General features: G+C 36.1%; 1 protein-coding gene across 1 annotated transcript in view; it reads left to right on the top strand.

Annotated features, from left to right (window-relative positions):
* The window catches only part of C1GALT1 (core 1 synthase, glycoprotein-N-acetylgalactosamine 3-beta-galactosyltransferase 1), a 32,509-nt gene extending 12,590 nt beyond the window's left edge, over window positions 1-19,919 (top strand). The window contains exons 2-4 of the mRNA XM_082661756.1: window positions 12,449-12,685; window positions 15,891-16,558; window positions 19,111-19,919. Coding sequence (XP_082517882.1) covers window positions 12,449-12,685; window positions 15,891-16,558; window positions 19,111-19,329 — 1,124 coding nt within the window. The 3' untranslated portion in view covers window positions 19,330-19,919. The remainder of the gene's footprint in view (window positions 1-12,448; window positions 12,686-15,890; window positions 16,559-19,110) is intronic.
* Window positions 19,920-22,576: the final 2,657 nt, after the last annotated feature.

A 22,576-nucleotide genomic window follows, 5' to 3' on the forward strand; every position in this document is an offset into this window, starting at 1 on the left:
TACCTGTGCAACAATCACTGTAACAGATGATGCTAATACTCTGTCCATAGGCCTTTATCTCCTTCCTCTTCACAGGCTTTGTTGTAGGGCTGCCCTCAAACTGCCAGATACTGTTTTGCCAATGTACAGGCTCTGGAATTGTCTGGGGAATTTGTTTCCTACGGATAGCCCTTAACCAGTGATTGACTGTGTGGGTACAACTCTGAGGTGTGGCCTACACTGCCTCTAGAACTACCTTGAGGGATTAAGCTAAAATTACCCTCCATGGACTTTGCTTGGTATCTTACCCTTTCTTGACTTCTATCCTTCCCTGTCCTACTTCCCTACAAGTTTTTCCCAGAAATACTTTCTAATAAATCACATTTGCACAAATGCGTCATCTCAGAGTTTGCTTCCTGGGGACCCAACTTAAGATAACTACTAATGTTTGGGCTGCATTTCCTGTAATAATGTATTATTTGGGGGTAAGATTGGACTGAGGTTTTCTATTTTATTTTTGGTCTCTCCTTGTCAGATATCAGTATCCAACCTTTTACATAAAAGAAGAATTGGTTAAGTTCTGCTACTTAATTTTCCAGAATGATTTATGTAGTATAATAATTATGTTTTTTGAAAGACTGAAGTATTTTATCCAGGGAAAACCTGGACCTCTTTGAAGTCTGGCTGTTTGACAACATTCTTTATTTCTTCTCTGGTTTTTTGGTTCATTTAGGTTTTATATCTTGAGTCAGCTTTGATTATTTGTTTTTTTAGAGAAATGTGGTTTTCATTTAGGTTTTCATGTTTAATAGTTATTATATAAAATGCTCTCTTTTTTTTCATTTCATCTGTGAATTTGGATATAGTTTGAATCCTGATTTGCACGAACCAAATGTGAAAAGACATTTGTGAGCTAATTGAGGCAATTTGATTATAGAAGACAGTTGGGAAAATTTGATTACATACTTGAGTTGGATAAGTCCAAAGAATTATTGTTAATTTTGTTAGGCATTGATAATTTTGTTAGGCATTTGATAAGGGCATTTTGGCTTGTAAAAAAATGTCCATATTTTCGAAGAGGTGTACAGACGTACATAGAGGTGAGATGACTTGATGTCTGGGATTTGCATTAAAATACTATCATCAATTGAAGAAATGATAAAGTAATGTAGCAAATTTTAAAGTTATAATTCAGTCGTGTGATGGATATATGGGGGTTTACTGTTATACTTTTGTGTGTATTTGAAGTTTTTTTTTTAATTTTTAAATTTTATTTAATTTATTTTTTTATACAGCAGGTTCTTATTAGTCATCAGTTTTATACACATCAGTGTATACATGTCAATCCCAATCGCCAATTCAGCACACCACCATCCCCACCCCCCCCACGGCTTTCCCCCTTGGTGTCCATACGTTTGTTCTCTACATCTATGTCTCAACTTCTGCCCTGCAAACCGGTTCATCTGTACCATTTTTCTAGGTTCCACATACATGCATTAATATACGATATTTGTTTTTCTCTTTTCTGACTTACTTCACTCTGTATGACAGTCTCTAGATCCGTCCATGTCTCAACAAATGACTCAATTTCGTTCCTTTTTATGGCTGAGTAATAGTCCATTGTATATATGTACCACAACTTCTTTATCCATTCATCTGTCCGTGGGCATTTAGGTTGCTTCCATGACCTGGCTATTGTAAATAGTGCTGCAGTGAATTAAATTAAATTAAATTAAAGCTTAAATTAAGCTTAAAAAAACCTCTGAGTTACCCCTCTAATGAAATTAGAGTACATACTTGTTAGCACATTCTCTCCTACCCCTCCCCACTCCATTTTTATTCACATGATATGCCCTTTCTGCCTACGTGTCTTACAGTTAAATTACTATTATCACTTTATCTCATGTAGCTTTTCTTTCTAGGATAATAATATTTCTGCTTTGTTTCATCATTACCACTCCACAGTGTTATATTGGAAAGGAGTACAACTTTCTATTAATGCTAACCCTTTCATTGTGTGATTTCTTCATTTGTGAATTTGGGTTTTTGTTTTAATTTGGATTTTACTCTCAGCTGGTAACTCTCATTACCTTTAAGTAGGTAATGTATCAAGGGTATGTGCGTATTGAGTCCTTTGCATATTTGAGAATGTCTTCCTGTTACATGGATTCTTGAATGACAGCTTGCTGAATCTTTAAGTCTATGGGAATGTTGTCCCCCTCAAAAACTTGGGTTTTTGCAGCATTTCTTTTGACATATAATAACACAGAGGAGAAAGCTGCCTAATAATTTTTCCCTTGTAGTTCTGCCTAATTTTTCCCTTTGACTTGCTTATTTTTCCCTGGATACTTATAGAGGTTTTTTTTTAAGTGAAGTTCAGGATCTCTTTTTTTTTTCCTTTTTTAATTTAACTTTTAAAATTTAATTTTATTTATTTTTTATACAGCAGGTTCTATTTTATACATATTAGTGTATATATGTCAATCCCAGTCTCCTAATTCATCCCAACAACAACAACAACCTCCCCCCACCCCAAGTTCAGGATCTCTTAACCAAGGTTTTTCTTGATTATATGTGAGACCTTTAAATATTTTGATGCATGGCCTCCATTTCAGTGCATTTTCTTTTATATCTTTGACTTTTTTTTTTTCTATTTCATTTGTTCTATTCTCTTTTGAGAAATAAGTTATTTCTGTGTTGGCTCTCCATTGCCCATCTTTCATAGCTATCGTTTCCTGCATAATTGCTCTAATCCCTTCAGTTTCTAAAAGACTACAAAATAGTCCTATGTAGTTTAAGATTTTCTTTCCTATGGAGTAAGTATTCAGGTCTGTGCTTTTCCCTTGTCTTTTGCATCCTATGTTTAATTTTGTTTCCCACTACAAGGTTTTTATGTAGGTTCCATGTATTTCTGCTTGTTCATTTTGTTTGTTTTGTTTTGTTTTTTTGCGGTACGCTGTGGCCTCTCCCGCTGCGGAGCACAGGCTCCGGACGAGCAGGCCAAGCGGCCATGGCTCACGGGCCCAGCTGTTCCGCAGCACGTGGGATCCTCCTGGACTGGGGCACGAACCCGCGCCCCCTGCATCAGCAGGCGGACCCTCAACCACTGCACCACCAGGGAAGCCCACTGCTTGTTCATTTTTTAATAGAATCAATCCTAGGTAACCTTGCTTAAAAATCGTGTAGTTGAAAATCTCTTTTATTACCTAGATAGATAGATAATTGTTTTATGCACCATTTGGATCTTCCCTTTAAATTTTGAGCTAGAGATCTATGCTGCTGCTGGCTGACAGTTTCTGTCTAGTCAGTTAGCTACCTGAGAGAGGTAAATTGGGGAGCTGGGACCTTGGACAGCCGCAAGTAGGAACTTTGATTTTTTAATGATTTTTTATTTTAAGACTCTAGGCAGTAGGGGGGCTTCACCAGGTTGGAGGCATATCATTCAAATTGGTTTGGCTGTTTTCCCATTTTGTCAGGGTGAATAGTTTACCTTGATAACAAGCTGGGTCAGAACATATTTTTCTCTGCGTAGTTACCTTTGATCTGTAGTGGCTGGACATCCTTTTACATTCCCATCAGCAATATATAGTGATCTAGTTTTTCCACATCACCAGCATTTGGTGGTATCACTGTTTTTTATTTTAGCCATCCTTATGGGTAAGTAGAGATATCTCATTGCGGTTTTAATTTGCATTTTTCCTAATGGTAGATGAAGTTGAACATTTTCTCATGTGCTTGTCATCTGTACATCCTCTTCAGTGAAATATCTGTTCATGTCTTTTGCCTATTTTCTAATTGGATTGTTTATTTTTTTCTGTTTAGTTTTGGGAGTTTTTAATATATTCTAAATACTAGTTCTTTGTTAGGTATGTGGTTTACAGATATTTTCTTTCAGTTTGTAGCTTGTCTTTTCATTCTCTCAGTAGGGTCTTTCACAGAGCAAAAGTTTTTAATTTTGATGAAGTCCAGTTTATCAATTTTACCCTTTTATGAATTGTGCTTTTGGAGTCAGGTCTAAGAACTCTTTGCCTACCTCTCAATCTTGAAGATTTTTCTCCTTCCTTTCTCCTAAAAATTTTATAGTTGCATGTTTTACATTTAAGTCGGTGATCCATTTTGATTTAACTTTTATATAAGATGTGAGACTCGGGTCAGGGTTTATTTTTTTGCTTAGGGATGTCCAGCACCATTTATTGAAAAGTTTATCTTTCCTCCACTCAGTTGCTTTTGTACCTTTGTCAGAAATCAGTGGAGCTATTTAAGTGTTCTGTTTCTGGTTCTCTAGTCTACTCCATTGATCCATGAGTCTCTCCCTCCACCAGTACTATAGAATCTTGATTTCAGTAGCTGTATGATGTATTGAATTCAGGTTGACTGATTCCTCCTACTTTATATCCAATTGTGAGGATCAGAGAAAACATATAAAAGTTTCAAACATAATGCCTCACATGCAGTGTATTTGTAAGTATTTATAAGTTGTATCACTATATAACATTCATCCCAATTTTATAAGGAAAGTCTTTGAGGAAAAAAGTTTTTGAACATCATTTTAATGTGATTTGAAGAGAGAAATATATTTTGAATATGTAAATAAAACAAATATGATAATCCAGAACAGATTACAAATTCTAGACTGACAACCCTGGCAGGATATGGTATAAAGTACTAAAATTTAAAAAACAAACAAAAAACACTGAAAGCCTAGGACTTTATTGTGAATTCCACTGACTTTCTGAAAGCCTAAAAAGCTGGAGGAAGGATTTGCTCGTGTAATAAAGGGCATTAAAGTCTTGGTGAGAGGATGTTAGTGACCAGTGAGTGACTGAAAACCAACCGTAAGAGAAGAGGAGCATTTATCTATATACAAGGATAAAAGATCAGTCTACCCTCAAAGTCTCTGGCACCAGTGTGGGAAGACGCTGAGTAATTTTTAGAGTTTTAAGAAGAAGAGAGATTGTACTAGGTCGAGTTGTGCTTCAGGTATAAAGGCAGTAGTAAACATTCTCCAGCCTGCAAGAATTTAGAATATAGCACCAATGAGCACCATTACAAAAATTACTTGCTGAAATCCAGCCAACAAAAACACGACATTAATAAAGAACTCACATTTAGAGCAGCTGTGATAAAAGAACTATTAATGAGCATAGAGTCCAATTTAAAATATATTCAAGATCAAGCAGTCATGGGAATTAGTGTAATTTACAGAACATAAACTATGTAAATTTTACAGAATAAAAGTTCACAAAAATTGATTGTTGTGGGAATATGTATATATATGCTGATTTACACATTCTCAAAGCAAGAAATCAATAGGTACTGTCTAAATTTGAAATATGTAATAAAAAAATAAGGCCTCTGATTGCTTTATGTTTTTCATAATCCTTATCTTTAGAGGGATTGTTTAGAGGAGGGGGTTCACATTCTAAATGTTTATTAGCTGATGTTCAAAGTTAATTTAGATTCACTTAATTTTCCTTTTTCTATAAATTCAAATAAATCTAATTTACTATGTTAAATCTTTAAAGTAGCATGACTAATATAATCCCAATTCTGTAAAATGATAGCACAATGGTTAAGAATCTGAATTCTTGATTCAGATTGCTGGTGTGACCTTGGGAAGCTTACTAAGCCCTCTGAGTCTGAGTTCATTTGTAAAGTGGGATTAATAGTCCCTAGTTTATGGGTTACAAGTAATCCATGCTCTTATTAGTACAGGGCCCAAATGTTAGGTATAATTACCCTCCCTTCTATCTCTGTTATTCATAAAGATGTTATTCATATTTGTAATGATACTCACCAGGTGTTAATGATAGTTGTTTCTGAGTGATGGGATTTGGGGTGGTTTCTTTCTTCTTCACATAGTTCTGTATTTGCTTGATTTTTTTTTTTTAACCAATGAATAGCACAAAGCTGTTCCTTAAATATTAAAATATAAATTTTAGTTGTCCCAGCACTTTTGCATCTGAAATCTGTAGTTTTAAAATCTCTTCAAATGATTCTGATTATGCATCAGGTTTGGAAGACAGGTGGCATTGATAACTTCCCTGCATTCAATTCTAATTAATATATATTGAAGCCCTTGTAATGTGCGGTGTTGTTAAGCAATGTCTTCTTCCAGTCTGGTCTACTTTAGACTCTTGTGTTAAGAATCTGAAGAGGTGGGGGTGATGATTTTTGCCAAAAATCTGAGTGGGGCATTCCACTCACATGAGGTAGCTCTTTTATGCCAGGAACAAGAAAGAAAAATGGAGGTATACAGAAATTTAGTCATAAGGCAGGAGCCCTTGAAATTGGAAGGAGATGGGGTAAAAGCAACAGGGATAAGCCAGCACATGCTGACTGAGAATTCTCTGGACCGGAAGGGGTAAGAGTATGACAGGCATCGAACAGCATCACAAAATATTTTAAAGTTAACAGATTTTGTAAAATCAAGAAGTCAGTTTTCCCTCCACTTACCCCAGAACAGGTGTCTTTCTAAAAAAGTGCTACCTCAGCTAAGAAAACCCTATCCATCTACAAATAATAAAACCTCCATGCTGCAGAAGTAGGCTTGTTCTGAAGCTCAGTATCTTCTTGGAAAATGGCTGGGTAGCAGGTTAGTATTCATGGTTACTGGAGCTTGATCAGCACTTCCTTCACTTCAGATATTCACTGTGGTGATGGAATAAAAATTTTCTCAGGCCCTACAGTCCTTACTTCCTCTTCTCAGTCACAGTGCTTTCTGTCTGAGTGGTACTGAACGCCACTGTGACTATTGCTTTCCAGTACCAGGAGTGGTAGACTCTGCAGCCATGGAAATTTCAGATGGATTTGTGCCCTTCTGAGACTGTAACGTGATTATATCTGGTGTTAAGGTAAGGAAAGTCACAGCCAGTACAAAAAGAATAAAAGATCAAAACTAGTGTGTTAGAAGGCAGAGTGTCAGTGGGAGAATTACAAGACGTGGGGGATTGCTTGCATTGTGGCTCCTAGTTGACTTTTCAGTTTCTTAAGTGCCTGCTAATGTTGCCTTAATAGCTTTCCTTCGGGTTTACGGCTTCAATCTTACTCTGCCAGTCTTTCTTTAATTACCATAAGAAATTTGGTGTTGTGATGCCTTTCACTTACTTCTCTCAGCTTCATGTTTTCAATTCATGATTCTTTGAAATCACTGACCTCAGTTGTATCAAGTCTTAATAATGTACACTCCAGTTAAAGGGAGAGCTCACATAATAGCAAAAAGATAGTTAAATAGTTCTCTTTGGCTTTTTTTTTTTTTTTTTTGCGGTACGCAGGCCTCTCACTGTTGTGGCCTCTCCCGTTGCGGAGCACAGGCTCCGGATGCGCAGGCTCAGCGGCCATGGCTCACGGGCCCAGCCACTCCGCGGCATGTGGGATCTTCCCGGACCGGGGCATGAACCCGTGTCCCCTGCATCGGCAGGCGGACTCTCAACCACTGCACCACCAGGGAAGCCCCTCTTTGGCTTTTTGAATATAATCTCAGACCAAGATTTTGGCTAGAGCAAGGTATAATGAACTGGGCTTCAAATAATCTGGAGAATTTTAGAGTTTCAGAAGAAGCACTTAAAGCAGGAAGGATATTTTTCTGGGATTGTAGATTACACCTTTTGAATTATAAGGATTTTGTTAAAGGGCAGTTTGAATGGGGAAAAGAAGACAGTGGGCGGGAGAATTTGAGGACACTGCCCCTCAGGGAAAACAGCAGAAAGACTTGGTAAACTTGTTTCTGCTTTTCCTCTGGGAAATTGAATGGGGGAGTTGAGCAGGACATATATACTCTTTGCCCATGAAGGCCTACCTTTCTAAACTTGAAGTGATAGTAAAGATAGAGCAAAAGAAGTAAACAAGTGCCTGCTGGTTTCATATTGGTAATTTGCATCTCTGGTGTTGAGCAGCTTTGCTCTCCACTTCCCCTTAGGGTCATTCTTCTCAAACTGGAATTGCTATTCAGGAGAGAGGGCCTGAAATACAAGATACAGGATAAGCATGGTATATAGTTCCATGGCATGCCAAATTTACTTACAGATTTTGGAATAAATATTTTTATGTCAAATATACGTATATTAAATGTGTATTAAATGGGATAAAATAAAAGGTCATATGAAAGTATTTTTATATAAAGCTTTTATTAAAGTAAATGTTAATACAGAAAAGTGTGTAAATCATAAATGCAGAGTTTAATGAATGCCATGAAAACAACAAACCAGGTAACCACTACTCATTTGTTTTGTCTGATTTTAACATACTTTCTTTTTATAAGTGTTTGGATGACGTATCTCTTTCCATCCTTTTACTCTTAACTTTCTGAATATATTTGATGTATGTCTCTTGTAAGCAGCGTATACTTGGGTTTATTTTTTCTCTAGTCTGGCTGGTAATCTGTATCTTTTAAATCAAATTTTTAGTCTTTTTATAGTTAATGCTATTGCGGATAAATTTGTATTTAGTTAATCATATAACTTTGTTTCCTGTTTGTCCCATGTATTTTTTTATCCATTTCTCCCTTTTTTCTGCTTTGAAAATACTTGTATTATTTTATCATTTAATTTTTTCTATTAGAGTTTTACTTATATATATTTACCTTTTTAATGATTACAGCAGCGATTATAGTATACATTCCTAGTGTCTTTTTTTAATTTAATTTATTTATTTAATTTATTTTATTTTTGGCTGCGTTGGGTCTTTGCTGCTGCGCACAGGCTTTCTCTAGTTGCGGCGAGCGGGAGCTACTCTTCGTTGCGATGCGCAGGTTTCTCATTGCAGTGGCTTCTCTTGTTGTGGAGCACGGGCTCTAGGTGCACAGGTCAGTAGTTGTGGCTCACGGGCTCTCGAGCGTAGGCTCAGTAGTTGTGGCACACGGGCTTAGTTGCTCCATGGCATGTGGGATCTTCCCAGACCAGGGCTCGAACCTGTGTCCCCTGCATTGGCAGGAGGATTCTTAACCACTGTGCCACCAGGGAAGCCCTCCTAGTGTCTTAAAGTCTGATATTAGTATTTTTACACAAAAAAATGATTTTAGAACACTTAAACTCTTTGTATCCTTCTCATACTTTTTGTGCCAGTTTTGTCATTTATTTTAATGATAATAGTAATAATACCTTGTGGGAACTTTTTAATGTTTTATGTAGCCTGTGATCATTTGTATTTATTCATATACATAAGCTTTTTATAGCTCACCCTTCCTTTTTACATCTCTGAATTTTTATGGAATTCTTTTCCTTCTGCCTGAAGAATTTGTTTTAGTATTTTTTTAATTAATTTATTTATTTGTTTATTTATTTATTTATGACTGCATTGGGTCTTCGTTGCTGTGCACGGGCTTTCTCTAGTTGCGGCGAGCAGGGGCTACTCTTCGTTGCAGTGCGTGCGCGGGCTTCTCATTGCAGTGGCTTCTCTTGTTGTGGAGCATGGGCTTTAGGTGCACAGGTTTCAGTAGTTTTGGCACACAGGCTCAGTAGTTGTGGCTCGCAGGCTCTAGAGCACAGGCTCAGTAGTTGTGGCACACAGGCTTAAGTTGCTCTGCAACATGTGGGATCTTCCCAGACCAGGGCTCAAATCCGTGTCCCCTGCATTGGCAGGCGGATTCTTAACCACTGCAGCACCAGAGAAGTCCCTCCTTTTAGTATTTCTTTTAGAGTAGACCTGCTTATTATGAATTCATTCAAATTTTGTTTTTTGAAAAATCTTTTTCAGATTTATTTTTGAATGCAATTTTTGCTGGATATAGAATGCTTTCTTTGTCTTTGGTTTTTGGCAGTTTCACTGTAGTGTTTCTTGGTATCATTTTCTTTTCTTTCTTTTTTATTTTTAGTTTTTAAATTTTTTTGTGTTTCATAGAGCCTCCTGAATCTGATAGTTGGTAGTCTTTTGTCAGTTTTGGAAAATGTTCAGTCATTATTTCTTCACATACTGGTTCTCCTCAATCATATGTCTCTTTTTCTTCAAAGATTCCAGTTAACACATATGTTAGACCTTTTCACTCTATTCCTTATGTTTCTTTCGCTCAATTTTTAATTTACCATCCTTATGTCTTTTTGTACTTCAGTCTGTGTAATTTCTTCTGACCTGGCTTTCAGTTTATTAATTTTCCTCTTCACCTATGTCTATTCTATACCTTATATCTTTTTTTTTTTTTTTTTTTGCGGTACGCGGGCCTCTCACCGTTGTGGCCTCTCCCGTTGCGGAGCACAGGCTCCGGACGCGCAGGCTCAGCGGCCATGGCTCATGGGCCCAGCTGCTCCGTAGCATGTGGGATCCTCCCCAATCGGGGCACGAACCTGTGTCCCCCACATCGGCAGGCGGACTCTCAACCACTGTGCCACCAGGGAAACCCTATACCTTATATCTTAATCTTGTCATTGAACTTATTGACTAACTAAAGTTATTAGTAGGAAAATCTCTTATCTAAGTCTCCTGTGGGTCAGTTTCTATTTTCTACTATTTTCTCTGTTTTCAGTCAGACTTTTAATTTTGATACCTGATTATTTTTTATTGTGTTGGACATTATCACTACCAAAAAATTATAATAATAATTTGAGGTTCTCCATAATTTTATATTTATCCAGGAAACTTTATTTTTGCAGTTAGGCTAGGGGTAGATCACCCTAATCAGTCAGTGGTTAAGATGATTCCAACTTGGGCTTCAGTCCTTGTGAAGGTTGGTCTAATTTCTGCTCCTTCCTTATTCCTAGATTGTAGCCTTTGAGGGTCCAGATAAAAGCCTGGCTGTTTTCCAAGACCTCTTCTCCGAGACAGATGCTGGACTCTGTTTTTTTTCTTAGCTTCTATGCGTCAGCTCCTGTTTTCTCTGTCAGAATCAGTAGCTGTATTGAGGAATGAAGCTGTGCCAAATTTCCAGCCCACCTTTCCTGATTTCTTTCTTTTTCCAGAGCTTGTCCCCCCTCCCCTCAATTCTCACTGCCTTGATATCTTACCAGTGTCTCCAAACATATATATTTTTACATTTTGTTCAGTTTTTCTGGTTGTACTCAGCTGGATGGTTGGTTTTAAAGAACCTAGCCATTCTGGAAATATAACCACATGAAGTTGTTTTGTTGTTCCAGTGATGATCATTGGTTTGTTTATTTGTTTTTACAGAATACTTCAAAGCAGTTTTTATTTTGACGGTCATATCTCCCAAACCCCTACCTTCACTATACATGTCCATTGTCCTGTGCTGTTAGTGGTGATTGGGTAAAGAGTTTGAGAAATGCAATGGAAAGAGCACTGACTTTTTAAGCAGACAGACTTGGGTTCAAATTGTGACTTTTATTGATTTTTGTCAACCTGTGCAAGTTATCTGTTAATTGTTATAAATTTCTGTTTTCTTATCTGCAAAATGGTTATAGTGAGAATGAAAAATGAAATTAAAATTTTTTTCAAGCGAGATAAAGTATGGACTGCATCTGGCATGTGGTAGATGCTTAGCAAACGTTTAAAAAATTATCTTGGGGAGTTGGAAACTGTAGAATTAGGACTATTCTCTTAAGAATTTCATAGGAATTTATAAGTTCACCATGTAGTAATTATTAGCAAACCCTTAAGAAGGGCCTGTTTCGTTGTCAGGCAGTTCAACAGGCATTTGTCGAGCAGCCACTGTCCCAGGCATCCTACTTAATCCTAGTGATATATAGATGCTGTTCGGGGTCTTGCAGTCCAGTGGGATAACAATGAAAGATGGTGAGCAGGTGGCAGCTGCATTCACCACTGCAGTGAAGCCTGGGTATTAGGGCGAGGAGTTGGCAAACTTTTCTTTTAAAGGGCTAGATGAGGCTTTGCGGGACATACTGCCATTGTTGCAGGTACTCAACTCTGCTGTTGTAGTGCAAAAGCAGCCATAGTCAACACTGGGTGTATTCAAGTAAAACTTCACTTACAAAAACAGGTGGCAGATAGGTTTGGCCCTGCGGATCCCGAAACAGTACTGACTCTAGCCTTCTACAAGCTAAGAATTCTTCTTACATCTTTAAAAGATTGTTTTAATAAAAAGCAAGAAAAAGAATATACAAGACACTTTGTGGTCCACAAAGCCTGATGTATTTTATTTCTAATTCTTTACAGAAAATGTTTGCTGACCCCTGATGAGAGTAGGTAATGATTACTACCAAAAGAGAAAAAGGGTAAATATAAGTATTTTGATAGCAAAGAAAGAAAAAGAACGTGGCAAGCAGGCTTGGGTCCATGCAGGATCCTGGCTAGAAGAACAGGAAATTCCGTGTGTAAATACTGACATATTTGCCCGTGCCCCACCCCAGCAGTGATCCTCCTAGTTGCTACTTGTTTATTTTATTGAATTGTCCATACTGTGTGTTTTCGCAGGAAATAGAGGGACAAAAGTTAAATACTCTTAGATATGTTCTCCTGTATGAAAGGAATTAACTTCCCAGTATAGCTAAAAGTTATCAGTCCTTACTCTTGGTATTTATATTGCTTTATAATTTAAAACATCCTGCTATTTTTTTTCTTACAGAAATACATTTTCGGGAAATGGCCTCTAAATCTTGGCTGAATTTTTTAACCTTCCTTTGTGGATCAGCAATTGGATTTGTTTTATGTTCTCAGCTACTTAGTATTTTGTTGGGAGAACAGAGGGACCTCCAGCCTAATATTCTTCATAATGATCCTCATGCTAGGCATTCAGATGATAATGAACAGAATCATCTAGAAGGACAGATGAACTTTGATGCAGATGCTAGCCAACATAAAGGTATGGCTTACTTTATTAAGGAGTAAAGATAAACCATATTTTTCAATCTGTTTAAGTGTTGAGAGAATTGGAAAAAGTTATTTATATGAAATTTATTATATCACTATATCTTTTGATGAAAATGAGCTTAATTCTAGATATTAAATGACAGTTCTTGGTTTGCCTAAGGAGAAGGAAATTGCTAAAACCCAGATTTATTTAGGGTGTAAGATATTAACTTTGAATTTATTTTTAAATAGAAATAGTTCAGAAATCATAATTTGGGGAAAGGCAAGACTCAAGTTAGATTTGTTTCTAAAAATTTTAATTTTGTTATCATGGTTCATATCTGTGTCTGGTTTTTGCTATCATCTTGTTTTAATCTTGGTTTTTGCTTAGTCTTGTTTTCCTAGAAAAGCTCAAGAGATATATATAAATCTCAATTTATATTTTATCAGTAGCTAACGTAACTAATCTTTTCTTGTTTTGAGAGGCATAAAAAATTAGGGAAGTAGAAAACTAGGAATGTGTTATATATAATGACTTCATTTTCTCCTGGTCTTCTACCTCTATCCAAATGTTCTGAATTATGTCCTCTATGTGCCCCTTAAATGTTGGTTTTCTCCAAGTTTCTGTCCTTTGGCTCTTTCTTTGCCTGTGTGATGTCATCAATCCCCATAATTTTAGTTTCCATCTGTTCCTTGCTGGCTTTACCTTAGCCCAGTTCCAGACACTACGAGAAGACGTTCAGAATTCAAAGATCTCTGCAAATTGTGATTTATTTGACAGAAAACAGTATAGCAGCTTGAAAAACCATTGGAATTCTGGAATGCAGAGGGTCCCCCATTAAGGGTTTTTTCTCTTATCTTTTTGGCAGTAAATTGCTTCTTTCCTATCTCTCAAGCTGAGGTTGAGGGCGAGGTATCACATCCTTGTTGAGTTTTATACACTAGCAAATACATGCATACTATTACAAAGTGTGTCGTGTGTGTGAATGTTTGTATGACAGTGATTCAGCTCTGAGCAGCCATGTTCTTATCACAGAGCAGTTTAATCATTGTGCATTTGATCTGTATCATTGCTCTAGGTCTTCAGTTGATCAGTTGGGGCCAGGCTTCTCTACTCCTGGTAGGCTGTACTAGATCGGCCTCACTGCAGGCACATATATTAGGATCTACTTGTCCTACTTGATGGTCCACAGAATGTGGGGTATGCTAGAGGTCTGTTTCTCTCAGACTTAACATGTGTAAATCACACTCCTTTTCCTTTATAATCCTAAAATTCGTTCTTCCTCCTATTTTTATATAGCTCATTACTTTCTGCCTAAGCCAGCCAGAAACTATGAAGTCGTGGTAGGTGCTTTCCTTTGCTTACCAACCAACCCTGTTTCTCATAAATTCTAACAGTCTGCTTCTTTACCATTTTTTAGGTTACTTCTCTCAATCTGTAGCACGCTTGCCCTAGTTCAGGCCGTATATCCATGTACCTGCTCTCAAGCAAACTTCACCGTGCCTTTTGTCCTTTCTTCTGGTGAGCTTCATTTAGAGACCTAATTTTTGCATCATCTCTTATTTTTCCTGATATTGCTTTATATCCCCTTCTTCTCTATTCTAGCCAACTTCCCATTCCACTGTTCTATAGTGTTTATAAGGCATTGCTTTATTTTACCCTCAGCACATTGAAACCTTCATACATACCTCTATTATAGCATTTCTAGTGTATGGCAAGTATTGGTTTGCATGCCAAGCTCCCATGCTAGAATGAATTCTTCTGAAGACACATGAATAAGGCATGTGTCTTATTCATCTTTTTATCTCCTGTACCAGTACATGCCTACTACAGAGTAATGAATGAATTAATAATTGAAAGAATGAGAAAGACTATCTACCAGATTCCAGCAGTAGGGAGAAGGATGTCTTGCTCTAAGTGAAACATATTGGGGATTTCTGCTTCCACCACTTTCGCCACCATCCAGGATTTGGTATATCTGTACAGCTAAGAGATTGGGCTCCTCAAGTATATGAAATGTGAATGCTCTCTGACTGAAAAGAGGGTAATTTTCTCTGTTTTTGGATTGTGAATTCTTGAAATTCAGAGGGACATGAGAATACTTTCATGCCCTGCCCAATCTTTCCTTCTACTCCCTCTCCATCAGTTAACTAGAAATTTTTGCCTCCAGTTGTTAATTTTTCTCAGGGCTGAGCTTTTGTAACTCACTGGTTGACCTTAACTTTAAGGATGTTTCCTCAGAATTCTGCCTAGAGCATTGCTACACAAAGTGAGGTTTTGCAGACTCATGCTGGTCCACAACTAAATAAGTATTAAAATCAGGATTAAATAGTTAGAAACTTTTATGGTAATTTGACAATAATTTTGAATAAATCTAGAAATAAAAACTTTGGGCTTGTACTTTATATTTGTTTTTTAAATTTTATTTTATTAGTAATTCATTTTTAGCATATTTACAGAAGTATAGGTCTCTAACAATGAAATAAAAATTGATCCTTCACCAAGCACTGATCTGGAATATCATAGTTGGATTCTTCCTCTAGAGCAGTGTTACTCAAAAGGTAGCCTTGGCCTGACAGCCTGTGAATTGTTTGTTACCTGTCTGCATCCTAATAAGGATCTTGCACCAGGATGTAACTCAGTTAAGCTCGCTGCTGAGTTAAGTGGACGTTTTGATAGGTTGTAGTAAAACTTCCTTGATGAAAGAAGTAACATGTTGCTTTATATTCTGGCATAAGCTCCCTATTTCTTTGCCGACCAGTGCTTTGAAAAACACTGCTCTAGACAATCTTGGAAATACTACCTCTACCTGTTCTTCCATTTCTCACTGTTAGATTTGCATTTTGGAATGAGGTATGTTACTGTAAGAAGTAATCTCTGTTTTGCATTAACTCCTCTTCTTCGAACTGGGGTAGTCATGAAAGCATTTTTAAAACCACCTCAGGGTACTTGTAGAAATTCTTAACACTGGACTCTTGTGGACTCCAAAATGAACTGCTGCTTCATTAGTTTGTCTTTACTGCCCTTCAGAAGCTTATTCACAGCAGTGAGAAATTCCTGTCAATGTTCTGTTTCTTTCAGCTAAATCACTAATGGTAAAGAGGTATATGGGGGCGGGGGGGATCTTTGAAATTGTTTAAGAAAATGTCTTCTTTGGTATAATTTATTTGGATTTTACAACTATGTGAATTAACTTTAAACAATTTCTGTTTAATAGATGAGAACACTGACATCGCTGAAAACCTCTATCAGAAGGTTAAAATTCTTTGCTGGGTAATGACAGGACCTCAAAATCTAGAGAAAAAGGCTAAACACGTCAAAGCTACATGGGCCCAGCGTTGTAATAAAGTGTTATTTATGAGTTCAGAAGAAAATAAAGACTTCCCTGCTGTGGGATTAAAAACCAGAGAAGGCAGAGACCAACTATACTGGAAAACAATTAAAGCTTTTCAGTATGTTCATGATCATTATTTAGAAGATGCTGATTGGTTTATGAAAGCAGATGATGATACATATGTTATATTAGATAACTTGAGATGGCTTCTCTCAAAATACAACCCTGAAGAACCCATTTACTTCGGGAGAAGATTTAAGCCCTATGTAAAGCAGGGCTACATGAGTGGAGGAGCAGGATATGTACTGAGCAAAGAAGCCTTGAAGAGATTTGTTGATGCATTTAAAACAGACAAATGTACGCATAGTTCCTCCATCGAAGATTTAGCACTGGGGAGATGCATGGAAATTATAAATGTAGAAGCAGGAGATTCCAGAGATACCACTGGAAAAGAAACTTTTCATCCCTTTGTACCAGAACACCATTTAATTAAGGGTTATCTGCCTAGAACCTTTTGGTACTGGAATTATAACTATTATCCTCCTGTAGAGGTAAGTTTAAAAATTTTATTACTGTATAAATACTTAGACTGACTTTTGTTTACTTAAAAAAAAACTAATAATGTGTATGTTTCTTTAGTATCAATAACTAAGAATCTACCTTAGTCTTTTTATATTGAATGGCAGTGTAACAGAGTAGATGAGAACAAAGGTGTCGGCAGTGGTAATTCAACAAATATTCATACTACTGTATGCCAGGCACTAAGAATATAGCAGTAAATATGGCCAAGTTCCAGTTCTTATGAACCTTACATTCTGGATGAAGAGACATGCAACAAACAGGCAAGACAAGTCAAGTTATAATATGATTTTAGGTAGTGGCAAGTGCCCTGAAGAACAGTAAACCCAGGTAAGAGGATGGAGAGTGACCCAGAGTGGAATGGGGTACTGTAGTTTAGGCAATTAAGGAAGACTTCTCTAAAGGGTAACTTTTGAACAGAAACCTGAATGAGGTTAGAAAGCAGGCTACGGGAAGATCTGGGTAAAGAGCCTTCACGTCTTTAGGAACAACGCATGAAAAGACTTTGAGACTTGGGCTCTTTTCTTAAAACTTTTTAACTAGTATATACATGAAAGCTGTTTTTTTTTTTTTTTTTTAAAAAAAGCATCTTTAAAATCTGGCTCTGTTCCTGGATTTTTTATTTCTGATGATTTTTCACTCTACTCTCGAGTTTTTGGGGTATCCATAATCATATGCAAAGGACTAGGTATTTTGTTTCTAATAATATTAGCTGTTTTTTTATAGCCTTTTATTGCTTATAAAGCTTAATAAAAACAGTATCCTGGCCATCCAGTCACAAAACAGCACAATAGAGTATAACATAATTAATGCAGTAAATCTTATCAAAAATATTATTGCAATATTTCAGAGTTATATAAAATTGCTTCCAGAAAAGATCAGTAATTTAATATTAACCGCTCTTGTCCTAGTCTTTAGTTTACTATGCACTGGCCACTATAGTATCCACTAACCATATATGACTACTGAGTGTTTGAAGTATGGCTATCAAAATTTAGATATGCTCAGGTATAAAAGTCATACTTGATTTCAAGGACTTAGCACAAATAAAAAGAATGATTTCATCAGTAATTTAAAAAATATTGATCACCTATTGAATATTAAGAAAATAATATAGATTTATTCAGTTAAAATATATTCAAATTAATTTCTTCACCTATTTTTACTTTTTAAGTATGGCTATTGCATTGTGTGGCTCACATATATCTACTGGACAGAGCTGGTTTGATAATCACAAGTTGACTTATCTGTTTACTTTTCATATTTGTTCCTATTATTAAATTCCCTAAAGTTGTAAAAAGTAGGCACCAGATAATTTTCCAGCATCTACTTAGTGGTCCAAGAAACCCACATATCCAGTGTTTGTTTCAAAGGAAACATCAGAGAAAATACAGTGGACAATTTCTTGATTTTTTACTGCATTGTAAGCTACATACTTCCAAACATGAATTATTAAATGTTCAATTTAATAGGTCAATATGAATCTTCTCTGGGAACTTGCCAGACTGTTTTTCTCCCTGGGCCCCTGCAAAGACGTTAGAGACTTAAGTTTTCTTGGAGTCATCTGAGTGAAACAGTCTCCAGATACCAATTCTGACCCCCAGATGACCTTGTGACTATTTAAGTCTGGGACCAGTTTTTAAAATTTGTTTTATTTTCTTGCGTTTTCATTCCTCTTTGTATGTTTGTTGTATTTTTGTTATTTTGTTTTTGTCTTGTTTTATTTAAATCTGTTCTCATGCCAACTCTATTAGAAATCTATGAGAATTAGATAAACTGAACAAAGGTTTTACTTCGACCTACTTACTGAGGGCCACCTGAACTTGATTATTCTGTCAGTAATAGCTAACATTTATTGAGCATTTACTATAGGTAAAGCGTGGTACCAAGTGTGTGACACGTTGTCTCCTTTAAGTAAGCATCTTTTGAACATAGGGAAATTGAAGCTTATAGAGATTAAGTAACTTGCCCAAGATTATATACTAGTAGGCAAAATTTAGACGCAAACCCATGTGTGACTCAGCACTTCCTCTCTTAAATACTATACTGTTTGGGTTGATTTGTCGATGAAGTATTAGGTTGCAGACACATACTGGGCAAGGCTTTGTAGTCATTGAATGTTCCAAAGGTGTCTTTCTGAGGCTGAGCCAAGCAAAACTTCATAGTAAGAAAGTTATGAAGAGAAAGCAAAACTTGGAGAAATAGAACATTATCCTTTGTATAGCTGACCCTTTTATTTGAAGAGGTCTCAAGCATTTTCTTTTTTTGCTAATCCATAGGGCATGAGAGAATATTGTTTCAGTTAGATATACTTCAGTAACTTCATGTTTGATTTTAAATCATTGGGAACTCTGAAAACTCTTGGTTTCTTTCACAGGTCTAATAAATTTTGTGCCTCTGCTTTACTTTGCCAGCCTTAATGCTTGGATTCTGTTAAAATTAGTGTTTCCTTTATCAGTATTTGAATATTGTATGTTAACAATGTGCTATTTATTAATAATGCCTGTTTCCATTACTTTTTTAGGGTCCTGGTTGCTGTTCTGATCTTGCAGTTTCTTTTCACTATGTTGATCCTACAACTATGTATGAGTTAGAATACCTCGTTTATCACCTTCGTCCGTATGGTTATTTATACAGATATCAACCTGCCTTACCTGAGAAGATGCTAAAGGAAATAAGTCAAACATACAAAAACGAAGATACAAAAGTAAATCAGGAGCCCTTGAAAGAAAAACATAAATGAACAGAGGTAAAATGTCTAGCATTGCACTGAAGAAGAACTTCTCCATTTCTGATATAGAACACTGGAATCCCAGTGAGGAATTCTTTCTAAGTGAACATTCCATATTAGAAATTTTTCATATGAATGACTGTAAACTGAAGCTTTAAGTGAGCTGTGAAGTCTGTTGAAATGTGTTTTGATACAGTAATATATATACATATGTGAAAAACTTGTGTTTTTAAAATGGTGGCCAGGCAGAGGAACAAGAAGAGATTTTGTTGCCTGTTCCTGACCACATGTATTATTTTCACTGAGAAAATTAAACAGTTAAATTTGCTAAAACTACACTGCATCATTGTTAGTAACCCACACACGATGCTACACAGATCTGCCTTAAAGAAAATTTAGAAGGAAATATTGTTGCTCAGTGTTGCTTGTAAACTCAAAACATGAGTTTATATTTGCAGTATGATATAAATGAACCAACCCCCCCACACACACACACATCCAACTTTTGTCTAATGAAAATTTTGCTGTGACTATTTATAATTGGCAGTATTTCTTCCAGAGTAAGGTAGAATAAGAATGGCACTTGACCTAAAGTGCATTAATAAAACCACATTTTGAAATTATCATGGGCCTTGACTGTATTATCTACTTGGTTCTAATTAATAGTTAATCTTTTACTGAGTCCCCGTTGTCTCTTTCCTAAACATGTTTAACCATTCTTGAATGCCATTCTCAACTATTAATATTTATTTACTGAAAGTGTTAATAGCATTCTGTAAACATGCATTTTTAAATATTTTATTCCCAAATTTGCCCATTGTTAATTATGGGTAACTAATAAATAGTAAATGTAGTGCTATTTGGGGATGCTTTTCTTATATTAGTGCCACTCTCAGGAATCACTAAGTAACATTTTTAGATGATTATTTAAAACTGTCCAACTACATAATTATAGTTCCTTTCATTCTCATCCTGCTGAGAGATGAGAACTTGTTTGTGCCTTTCATAACTTGTTTAAAGCAGAGTTTTGAGACTCATTTTCAGGCTGTGAGGTGGCTGTTAGTTACACTGGCAAAATAATTTATGAGATTTTGACCAGAGTTAATTAAAAACATTAAAAAATGCAGAGTGCTTAAACAAATTGAAATATGTCAGATATTAAAAGACCAAATACTTAGTTTACGAATAACAGCCTGAATTTTGATGCTGACTTATTTGGGATGATTGTTTTGCCAGTGGACAGTTGTAAGAGAACTCAGTCTTGATGACATCAAAAACACATTCATAAATGTTTTGTTCTAATTTTAGGTACCCTCTATTTAAAGAATTTCTGGAAGGAAAGAAAATTTAAAATTTTTGTTGTCTTTAGCAATATCATCTGAGTGTATCCTAACAGAATACTTTACAGACTTTCCGTAAGATTATCTTAAACGTTACAAATAATTTACATTTCTCTTATGTTTTATCATTATGCTAATTTTATGTGGCTGTCATGCCACTGATTCTGCTGCTTAGCTAAATAGTTTATTGTGCCAAAACATGTCAAAACCATGACCTCTTTCAGCTGTATATTTGAGAGGATGTTCATCTTAGTAGCTAATTATGGATTACTCTGTCAACATAGTGAAAACTTATACCAGTTTTTACCAATTGAATTGTTTTTTGTTATTTTCAAGGTGATATCATCTGCCAGAATTTCAAGGCGTTCATTCTATTCTTTGAACACCTCTTTACCTTGGTATGGATAGGAATTTATTTGCAGTCCGTACATGCTACTTTTCTGTACTAGAAGTATAACTGGTTTACCATAAACATCCAAAAACCTTAAAATTGATTCATAGGAAATCAACATTGTGATGAATCCTGGGGTCTGAAGTCAGACTGCCTGGATTTAAATTCTTGCTCCATCACTAGTTTTGTAGCCTTGAGCAATTAATCTCTCTGTGCCTCAATTCCCTCATCTGTAAACTAGGGACAATAATACTACCTACCTCACAGGATTTATATGAGGATTAAACGAGTGAAAATGTGTATGACTTTTAAAAACACTGTTTGGCCCAGAGTATGGAGTGCTAAGTATAAAGTTTTCTTATTATTCTTTACCTTGGAGTGTAAATATTTGTTTTAAATGAATGAGAAATCTGCTTTAATCAAATCAGGTAATAAAGGAAATAACTCATACATTTCTTACAATAAGTAATAGCTAGTTTTTATTTGATGCCTACTGTATGGCAGGTAACGTGCTTAGATACTCTGTGTTAATCCTCACAAATTGGGGGTTATTCCCATATTATAGATGAGAAAACTGAGGCTCAGAAAACTAAAGTCATTTTCCACTGTCAGAAAGCTACTAAGTAAAAGAGCTAGGATTTATACTGGAAGCCTGTGTATTCTTTGCCCCATGTTAGCCTTGAGGTTAATCATTAGCATTATTTCCATTTTTACTTAATGGCATGTGACATCTGATGCATTGGCCAGCAGTAGTCAAATTAACCAGCCAAATTATCATAGTGCTTCTTAAATTGTTATTGTTATTATACTCTTGCCTGGGAGCTTGTTAAAACGGAGATTTCAAGATTCCAGAAATTTTGATTCTATCATGGGACCCAGGAGTATGCATTCTTACCAGATACCCTGGGGCACTGGTTCTCCACCAGTGTGTGGTCCCAACCAGCAGTATCAGCATCACCTGGAAACTTGTTGGTAATGCATCCTCTCCTGGGTCTCACCCCAGGCCTACTGAATCAGGAACTCTAGGGGTAGAGGCTAGCAATTATGTTTAAACAAGCCCTCCAGGTGAGTCTTATTCAGCATTTCCCTAAAACCTGGTGATTCTGATGCCAATCATCCTTGGATACTTGCCCCATAAGTAAGGTTATCTTTCAAAAATTTAGATAAAGCATGTTTTAAATGAGTGTAGTTCAGCATCACACTATATTAAATGTAAAAGACTAAAGATAATTTAAAGGATCAGTGGATCATTCATTTTGGCAAAATTTTTCAGCTTCTTCAGAGTTACTAATATCAGGGCCCACAGTAAAATATGAAGTTTAGTAATTTCATATTGGGGCAGAAAAGTTTCAGTAAATACTAGTAAGTATATATTAATTCATTAAAAGCATACTTAAATGAATGTCATAAAAAATGTCCACAGTTGTTAGTAAAAACATTTTAAATGGAGGTAGCAAAGTACTATTTTATAATGTGCAGAATGTTTTTCTGCCAATTCATACTATCAAAATTTCATCACTTTTCAAGA

Source organism: Grampus griseus (assembly GCF_964374135.1).
Source record: "Grampus griseus genome assembly, chromosome: 9".
Taxonomy (NCBI): Eukaryota; Metazoa; Chordata; class Mammalia; order Artiodactyla; family Delphinidae; genus Grampus; species Grampus griseus.